The sequence below is a fragment of the Archocentrus centrarchus genome, unplaced genomic scaffold, assembly GCF_007364275.1.
Source record: "Archocentrus centrarchus isolate MPI-CPG fArcCen1 unplaced genomic scaffold, fArcCen1 scaffold_24_ctg1_1, whole genome shotgun sequence".
Classification (NCBI taxonomy): domain Eukaryota; kingdom Metazoa; phylum Chordata; class Actinopteri; order Cichliformes; family Cichlidae; genus Archocentrus; species Archocentrus centrarchus.
The window spans coordinates 1656790-1666740 of record NW_022060255.1 but is presented as its reverse complement, the minus strand read 5'-3'; the positions used below and the strand labels follow the sequence as shown (position 1 = coordinate 1666740).

The 9951-nt window shown below is 47.5% G+C and overlaps 1 protein-coding gene across 1 annotated transcript; it reads left to right on the top strand.

Moving 5' to 3' along the window:
• Window positions 1–856: 856 nt before the first annotated feature.
• LOC115775848 (butyrophilin-like protein 2) lies at window positions 857–9299 on the top strand. The gene is made up of 6 exons (XM_030723367.1): window positions 857–936; window positions 3583–3926; window positions 4014–4145; window positions 6783–7118; window positions 8415–8741; window positions 8854–9299. The coding sequence occupies exons 1-6, from the start codon at window positions 911–913 to the stop codon at window positions 8907–8909; spliced, it is 1221 nt and encodes a 406-aa protein (XP_030579227.1). The 5' UTR covers window positions 857–910; the 3' UTR covers window positions 8910–9299.
• Window positions 9300–9951: the final 652 nt, after the last annotated feature.

The window sequence follows — 9951 nt, the reverse complement described above, 5'->3', positions numbered from 1 at the left end:
TGACAGAAAGGATGGGGCTGCTTTGGAGCAGTTTAATGAGGTTATCTGAAACATGATACAGCTGCTGTGTGTGTGTGTGTGTGTGTGTGTGTGTGTGTGTGTGAGTGAAGCTTCTTCATGCTTTCATGCTGGAATACAAAGATATGATGGCTGTTTGTGAAGGTGCTTCTCTGCATGTGTGGCACTCTTCTGGGTACTTTGGAGCATTACTGAGTGTTGACGTTCCTGCCTCAGACTCACAGAGGACAGAGCTCAGCTAGAGTGGAGAGCACCCCCCCCCCCCCCCCCCCCCCCCCCCCACACACACACACACACACACACACACACACACCAGCTGGTCTACACCCAGTGCTATTTGTGTGTACGGTAATTCCCTGGGCACTCCCCTTCTCCCCAATTTCACGAAAGTGAAATTGGTGCATCTTAAAGCTGCTGCGCCTGTATGTTTAGTGTGTCTTTAAAGCGAATGATGTGCTTTATCATCAAAGGTTTGTCTGCAGCTTATAGCACAGCCACGAGTGACTGCAGACAGCACAATGTACTGAAGTCTGTTCTCAGAAACAAGGACTGTGTGTTTGAACTGAGCTAAACAAAGACAGCACATATTAAACCTGCAGACAGCATAAATGACATTGTTTAATCTGTGACTGCGCTATAAACTGCAAACTAACTTCTGATGATGTGTCATCATTCGGTTTTAAGACGTACTTAAGTTCCATACATACACACATATCAGTTTAATCCCGGAATGAGCAGATGGTTAACTATGTACGGTATGCGGTTTAAACTCGGCGCTGCAGCTTTAAGGAGCTGCGCGCTCTCGCGATCCGGAATCTATTGGCGCAACAGCGGGAAGCACTGATCTGAGATCTGAGAGTCTGACTAAGCATCCGCTCTATCCTGGGTCTCCATGGAGGGTAAAGATGACGCCGGCCGGTAAGACAGCCGCTTCTATTCCCTCTGAGCGCTCTCACACTCGGTCTCTCTCTCTCTCACACACACTCACAGAGTTTACCGGAAACGGGAGAACCGCGAGAAAAGAAAGAAAACCCGGTCACAGCGCGCAGGCTGCGGCTGCGCTGGTTGAACTTTTTCTGACACTTTTAATCAGTTTTCAGCTCCTCTTCAGCTCTTTCTGCGGTCTAACTCTTCCTCCCCCCGGCTCACGGACCCACAGCAGCACAAACAGCAGCCCACAGACGGTCTACACACCGGTCGGACCGCATTCTTTGTATAGTGCTGCGGCTGACCGTGACTCCCGGAGCGCGCAGCTGGATGTGAGTTTCAGTGTACCCACTGAGCTCCGTGGCCTCCGTGCAGGGCGGGTCCCCTCACAGCTCGACCTCCGTCAGCTCCTCCACATTAGAGTCACAGCAAAAACAGCTGAGAGCCCACCTCAACCGACCACTAACTAACTACTGTTAGTACTACTACCGACCACTAACTACTGCTGGTACTACTACCGACCACCGTGAGGCGGCTGCTGTGATGAATAACTGAAGTATCGTAATGATGCGTTAGTAACAATCCAGAGAAGAGACCCGAGTCAGAGGCGCTGAGCTGCCCGCTCCGGCTCTCTTCTTGATGGAGCATCACTGATGTATTATTCATAGATGTATTATTCATAAATGAGTCCCACATTGATACTGACTCAGGTGTAAATACATTCCTGATTAAAAGCTCTGCAGCAGGACTTTCTCTGAGATCTTCTGTGTTTTTATGAATGAGCATTCAGGCTCAAACACACAGAGCTTTGATTTTCATGCTACTGCAGTCTAAAGCCTGCAGAGGCTTTTAGGAAGTCCAGTGGAGCTGCTGGACAGCATGTTTATCTGCAGAGAGTCTGTGTCAGAGTGTGTGAAACAGTACATGAGTCTGTAGCTCTGTCTTCATGGATATTATAGTTTATCTAGAACTTCATTCAATATTTATTTTAAATGGTATAAAAACAGTTCAGGTTGTTCCCTCTTGACACCGAGCTCAGATATTATCCCTGCTGGAGCCACTCCTCCATTCTGGGAATATCAGCCCTTTGGATTTCCACATCTGCTGCAGCTGTTCCTTCAGCCTCTGGTACTTCTCACTTTTCTTGAGCTCCTTGTTTCTGATGTTCCTTCAGCTGGGATCACTCCATCCTGCAGTTAGACAGCAGGAGCTTCCAGCTCCGTGTGGTTTTAGCTCTGTTGTTCTCAGCCTTCATGTTGCACAGCTGAGTGCTCTTCCTCGTGTTTTTGTGGATGCTCCTTGTTTCATCCAGGATTGAGGCTCTAAGCTGTCTCAGAGTGCATTCCTGGAGTTAAGGCTTCTTTCCCTCTCTTGTGGTTTTAAGGACCTAGAGACCTGCTGGAAGCAGCTGCATGTAGACTCGGCTTAAGTGAGTTTCTGGGGGCAGTAACTGAAAATTTTCTCATTTAGGATCTGCTCTTTTTATGATATGTCTATATTTGCTAGCTCTGTCCAGCCTGTCAGAGGAACCTTTGAATAGTTGTACAAACGAACGACCTTTGACACTTGTTGAGCATTGAGTCATTAATATTGGAGGTAAACAGCTAAAAGAGGAGAATAAGCTGAAAAAACAACTCTGAATTTCAAGAAAATAACCCAAAATGTGGACGTAGCTCTGCCAATCAGGAAGCTCTGCGATCCGTACATCATTTCCTTGTTAATCAGAAACAGGAAGCTGAAAGTATCAGCTGTCCAGCAGATCGACATGAACACATGGATTCCTTACCTTTTATGCAGCTGTTTTTTGCTAGAAGACATTTTGACCATTGATGGTCAAAAAGATGCAGATAAATTTTGAGTTAATAACTCGAAATTTACAGGACCAAGGTAGCCCCTTAACTGGCAAGGGCCCGGTGACGGGCCGTTTGTAGTCCCTTTTATATGGCAGGCTAGACCCTCCCATTTTTATTGACACGTCATTCGGCCAATCATGTAACTGGCTGCACCAAATCACCTGACAAAGCTACGTGACGCCCTCTGAGTATTATTGGCTCTGGGAAACCCATTTCTTAACATGATTGGCCGAATGAGGTGTCAGTCAAAATGGGCGGGTCTAGCCTGCCATATAAATGCACTTCATTCGGCCGGCGGACCAGACGCAGCCAGTTAATAGGCTATGAAATGGGTTGTTCAGAGCCAATAATAACCAGAGGGTGTTATGTAGTTTTTGTCAGGTGATTTTTTTGCTGCCAGTTAAGGGGTTAATTGGACCAAGTAAATTTGCTCCTATTTTAGTGCCATAACATCCTGATAGATCCTGTATATATATTCAAAGGTTTAGCATTATATTGGTAGGAACGTGAGTCCAGTCAGGTTTCCGGGGGGCGGGGCGATCAGGGTCCAGTGTGGTGCTAATTAAACCCATGGAGTGAATATTGGTAGGACATCTCTGTGCTAATCGCGCCCTGTGATTGGTCGGGACATAACGGATGTTATGTGATATTTCTCGGGAGGTGCCTCATTAGTTGGATTGATCACGTGTACTGGGCTCTTCCTTTCATCAGTGCTGAATTCATTCAGTATCATTAACCCTTAAAACTGTCACAGCACTTTTCTGTTTCATGTTTATCTCCTCAGTAATGTCGCATGCCTCAAGTCGGAGGTGTATGAGGGGGTGGAGTCTGTCCTGTTGCCCTGTACTGTACCGCAGGATGTTTCCAGGGACTCCACAGCAGCAGTGTGGGACCGCAAGGACCTCCAAAACCCAACAGTCCATCTGCGTCTGCAGAGCGGCGATGAGCTTACGAAGCAAAACCATCTTTATCTCAACCGAACATCAATGAGAGCTGACGCGCTGCAGAGTGGAGACCTCAGCCTGACTCTGAGGAAGCCCACAGTCAATGACAGTGGAACCTACACCTGCACCACCCGCAAGTTTGGACAAGATCTGAGCAAGACCCATTTGGAACTGAACGTGGCAGGTCAGTGCTGCAGATCCAGGTCAGAGGTCAGATCAGAGTAAGCTGGTAAAATCTGTTGGATGATGTTTGTGTTTGTGTTGATTACAGAGCGCCCTCCTCCTACATCCCCTCCAGTCTGGCCCAAAGTTCTCTCTGGTGTCCTGGTTCCTGTGGTTCTCCTGGCTGTTGGCTTTGGTGTCTTCATGTACTTTAGATATAAAAAGCTGAAGAGCAAAGAAGGTATGTGTGTGCTGTGAATCATTCATGAAAAATCAAAATGAGCTGATTCTTTTTGTACAATAATGTGCATATTTTTAATGAAGACACTCATAGTTTGCATTTTTAAAAATTTGTATTATTTATCCAGCATTTTTGAGCCCTCATAATAACACAAACTCCAGGAGATATTCACATTAGATTTTCTAGAAAATATTTAAGGTCTGTTGAAAATACATCCATCGATTTTCTTCCACTTAACTGTGGCCAGAATGAGGACAGCAGCCTAAACACAGAACCCAGACCTCTGTCTCACCAGCCACCTGCTCCAGCTCATCCTGGGGGACACCGAGGCGTTCCCAGGACTGCTGGTATAATCTGATTGGTGTGTCCCAGGTCTGCCCAGGGCCTCTCACATCAGCACATGCCCGGAACACCTCACCAAGAGGTGCTCAGGAGGAATCCTGGTCAGATGCCTGAACCACAGTGGCCTCCTTCCACTGTGGAGGAGCAGCAGCTGCACTCTTCACCCTATCTCTAAGGGAGGGGATAGCCACCATTTGGCGAAAACTCATTTCCTCCAGTTGTATCCTCAATCTCATTCGTTTGGTCAAACCCCAAAGCTCGTGACCATAGCTGAGGGTAGGGATGTAGATCGACTGATACATCGACAGTCTTCCTTCTATTCCCAGCTCTGTGGTCACCATGATGGACCAGTGCATCCTCCCCATCACAGCAAACACAGCCCCAGTCTGTCTGTCAGTCTGCCACTCCCCTCTTCCCTCACTCATGTACATAACTCTGGGATACATAAACTGCTCCACTTGGAGCAGTAATTTATCCCTGACTCAGAGTGGGCTCTCCACGTTCTTCCAGCTGAGAATCATGACCCCGACTTGTAGGTGCTAATTCTCATTCCTGCCACTTCACACTCAGCTCCACCAACTGATGAAGCCAACAGGATCACATCATCTGCCAAAAGCAGAGATGAGATTCTGAGAGCCCTAACATGGAAGCCTGTAATACAGGGACTGAATGACCCCTTAGCAATAGGTCAGAGATACCTCACACCTGAAGTTCAACTAATGGACGAACTCTCCTTTCTAGTACCCTGGTGTAGACATTCTCAGGGACGTTGAGGAGTATGATCCCCTGATAGTTGGAGAACACCCTCCGGTTCTCCCGTTCCCAACCCAGTCTGCCAGTCCAGAGGCACCACCCCAGATCTCCACCCAGCGATGCATAAGTTTGTCAAACAAAACAGCCCCACAACATTCATTGCCTTACGGTACTCAGGGTGGATCTCATCCTGCCAGTTTGCCAGAATCACTTCGAAGCAGACTGAAGGTCTTCTCTCATGGCCTCACCGAACTCCACCCACACTTAAGCTTTTCCTTCAGTTACTGCTCAAGCTGCATTCTACTTGACCTGCTGGTACCTGTTCCTGCTGTGGAGTCCCACGAGGTAGCCAAACCTGATAGCGCTCTCTCTTCAGCCTGATAGATCACTTCACCTCCGGTGTCCACTGTGTGGTTCCGGATTGCCACCACAGCAGGCACCAATCATCTTACAGCTGCATATCCTTGAAGCAGCCTGAACAATGGAGGTGCAACCAGGCCAGCATCCTTCCATGCTACCTGAGCTATAGGTCTCCACCAGGTGGTGACGTGTTGACAGCTCAGCTTCTGGCTTCAGCTGAGTGTCCAGAACATATGGCCGCAGATCTGATGATACAATTAGCAAATTGATCACTGACCTGTAGCCTAGGGTGTCCTATTCACGTGCACCTAGGGACACCCTTGTTTTCACTCGGGTTCAGATCAGGCAGGATTTTTATCCCGGTCATGTCCCTCCAGGTCTTGCTGTCATGCCCACATGAGCTTTGAAGTCCCCCAGCTGGATGATCCCTACCGCTGCCCACCACAGTCTTACCCAGAGCAGAGTCCTACCCCTGTTCAAAAGACTGGTTCAAGAACTTACAGTGCCAGTCAAAGGTTTGGACACGAGTCCAAGACTGGTACTGTATATGTAGCTGGTATCTCTCAAGCACACTAGCTCGGGCTCCATCACCACCAGAGATGATATCACATGTCTCAGTAGCTACCTGCCCAGTACACATTGTACCCAGCCCATATGGCACCTCCTGTGGGTGGTGGGCCTACAGGAGGATGGGTCCATGTCTCTGTGTCTGGCCGGGCCCCATGGTCTAGGGTCTGTCCACCAGGTGCTCTCCCTGTGTCCACCCCTCCATCTGAACACTGCAAGCAGAGAGTCAGCTGCAAAGCTATCAGGATCCTTTCATTGCTTTAAGGTGGCTCAAACCATTGGACACTGTTCCTCTTTCAAAGTCTCCAAAAATAAAGCTTTGACTTTGAAAGAGGAACAGTAACTCTGACAGTAACTCTGAGATCTGCTGCTGATTGGACAGAGACTGAAACCAGCACTGTTCAGCTGAGTAAGGCAACATATCCTCATAACATTAGCCTCATAGCATAATTGCCTCAAATTCATTTTGTAAGGATTCATAGGCAACAATCATGATGAATCTACAGTTTTAACAAAGATGTCTCAATCTCAACATGTTTTCACTGCAAATATCTCACTTTGAGTCAGAGAAAATGTGGTCTGTATATCTCATGTTGTGCTTTGCTGTCCTCTCAGTCCTCAAGGCAGAGGCGCATGTAGGCAAGGAGTCAGTAAAGCTGCCCTGCAGGAGTACAGCCCATCCCCTGTCTGGAGACACTACGGTGGAGTGGAAGGACAGAAATGGCAGGAAGGTCCACGTTTATCAGGAAGGCCGTGACCGTCCTGAAAAACAGCACAGACGCTACAGAAACCGAACTGAGGTGAATAAAGACATGTTGAAAACTGGAGACCTCAGTCTGACCCTGAGATACCCCACAAACACAGACAGAGACACCTACACCTGCACCGTCTACAAAGGGAAGAGTGAGGAAGACACCCTGATGGAGAAACAAGTGGAGCTGAAAATCACAGGTCAGTGCTGCAGTCACAGGTCTGAGGTTCGAGTCTGGTTTCCTGTTTCCAGTCACTTCAGTAGCTGTGGTGAAGCTGACTGAAGGTAAAGGTGGTGTCCAAGTGAAATCTGTCTCCTTGAGTTTGGAGCCAAAGTGAATCTGATAGAATCAGTGCAGCGTCTCTTTATTGGACACATTAGAAGCAGAGAACATGAGGAAAGACTGCAGGAGCAGCTCTGAGGACAGAACGATGATGAGTGGTGGGCTTAAAAAGCAGATGGAGAAATTCTTCCTCTGCAGAACGTCTGAGCAGAAACATCAGCATTTAAGTTCGTGCGGAGTGAAACCAGCAGCTGTTTGCAGCCTGAGAGCAAAGTTTGTCCTGCAGTCAGTGTGGATCAGTGACTCCAGCCTGACTTCACATCAATGAGCAACATTCAGAGATGGGTTCTTCCAGAGGAACCGTCTGTACCAGCTGAGGTTCTCCCACAGTGAGGGAACATTTCTCACTGATTCTTTGACACCACAGAGCTGTTCCAACAACTCCTCCTAACACATCTGTTCAGCAGCAGCTGATCTCAGATCAGAGCCACAATCAGCCCATCATTTTCTTAAAGTTTATCAAAGGGCAAAAACAAACATACACACACACACACACACACACACACTACAATTGGCTCTCCTGAGTCACCCAAAGTGAGTTGAATAATTCATGTTTTTCTTCATGCATTCATCGTCCTGCAGTTTGTGGGTTCTTGTTGTGAGGTTAGTTGTGGTGTTTTGTGGTGCAGACAGCTCTACAGGACTTGTTGTGTGTACGTCATTTGCTTAATCTGAAACAAACAGTGGGTAATGATCCGCTTTGAGGAACAAGCTCTTCACCTTCTGCTGGTTCAGGAAGCCTCAAGCTGCAGCGAACAGCTGTGGTCAGGCTCTGATTTACCTCTGAATCTGCAAGATCTATGGAAATGAGAACAATCATGCTTCATCGTGCTTTCTATTATTGGAGAGGATTGGTCCATTTTTGTCTCCTCTTCATTGATGTAACATTGATGTGAATAAAGTGTCAGTGCAGTGATGGAGCAGAGCAGCTGGGACTGAAGTGTAGAGATGAGCTGAGTGGAGGATTCAGTGGTGCTGCTGCAGAGACTCTGATGGATGAAGGTTTCTGTGGCCTCATGGTGAACATGTGTTTGTGGAACTAAGACCAAAAAAGAAGATTGTTCTGGAAGGAAACCAAGATCGTGACAGGAAACGTGTGAGCTGTGAACTCTTTGTCTCTGTGCAGCTCATGTTGTGTTTGTTGTCCTCTCAGAGTGTCGGGTGGAGGCGGTGGAGGGGGATGAGTTTGTCCGGCTGCCCTTCAAAACCACAGAAAACCTGCCTCGAGACAGTGAAGTGGAGTGGAAACGCTATGAACCTGATTACATGAAGGTCCACGTGTATTATCAGGGCTCTGACCAGCCTGGCAGACAGGATCAGGAGTTCAGAGGTCGCACTGAGATGGTTCAAGACCCACTGGGGACTGGAGACCTCAGTCTGACCCTGAGACACCCAACAAAGGGAGACACTGGGAGATACGGCTGTGAGGTCAACAGTAAGGAGGCCTGGAGATACAACAGAGTGTTCCTCACAGTCAAAGGTTAGTTAGTTAGTTAGTTAGTTAGTTAGTTAGTTAGTTAGTTAGTTAGTTAGTTAGTTAGTTAGTTAGTTAGTTAGTTAGTGTGTCTGACTGTCTTGTGTCTCCTCTGCAGGTGAGGCCACAGAATTGGATCCTCTGATGCTTGAGGTTCAGAGAGAACAGCAGTGAGCAGACGGTGGATGAAGATGAGACGCTGCAGAGTTCACGTGTGTTTCTGCAGCTTCTTTACTTCAGCTGAGTCGACGGAGCTTTTCTACATTACTTTGACTTAAACACTCAAACTGTGTATTTATACTTTTATTACTACAGAGGATGTGAAACTAATTTCCATATAGTCAGCTGTGAGCACATATTAACCTGTATCTGTGTCACTTTAATGTTCTGAGTTAGACTGACTGTAGATTATAAACCTGCTCAGACTTTACTGCTTCTGTAGAACAGAATACTACGAGACCTGTATCACTATCACACACATGACTATATGAAAATGAAACGAACAAAGCCACAGCTGTGACACACTGCTCAAACTAATCTAACAACTATGAAATAAACTGCATCCATCCAGCTGCCCTCTGCTGTTAATGTTCAGGTGTGTGTGTGTGTGTGTGTGTGTGTGTGTGTGTGTGTGTGTGTGTGTGTGTGTGTGTGTGTGTGTGTGTGTGTGTGTGTGAAATTAACATAAATGCCCTAAGTTAACACAAATCCTCAGCATCCTCTTCTTCTTCCAGCTGCCTCCACAGTGAGTCATCGACCTCCAGCTCACTTTTCCCTTCACTGCATCCATGAACCTGAACCATGAGCCAAACCCTCTCAGCCTCTCTGACTTTGTCTCTGCTGCTGTTTCCACACATACTTCCCTGATTTGGACCTTTGTCACTGTGTTGATGCACTTCTCATGTGAAGCTCAGAGCTCATCACAGCAGTTTGTACTGATGTCAGTGTGAACCACACCTCTGTGGTATCCAGATGTGCTGTAGGGAGGAGGAGAGGAGCACACAGAGGACCGGTCAGGGGGAGAGTGAAAGAGCTCACACACCTGTGTGAACAGGTAGAGATGTTTTCTCATATTTCTGAGCTGCAGGAACATCAGAGGTCAGAGGGTCACAGTGATGTGTCAGGCCAGCGTGGGGCGACACTGGTGAATGATCCACTAACTGATGACAGTCTGGACTCTTTGAACTTGTGTCCCACACGTCTCTGCTGCTGCTGT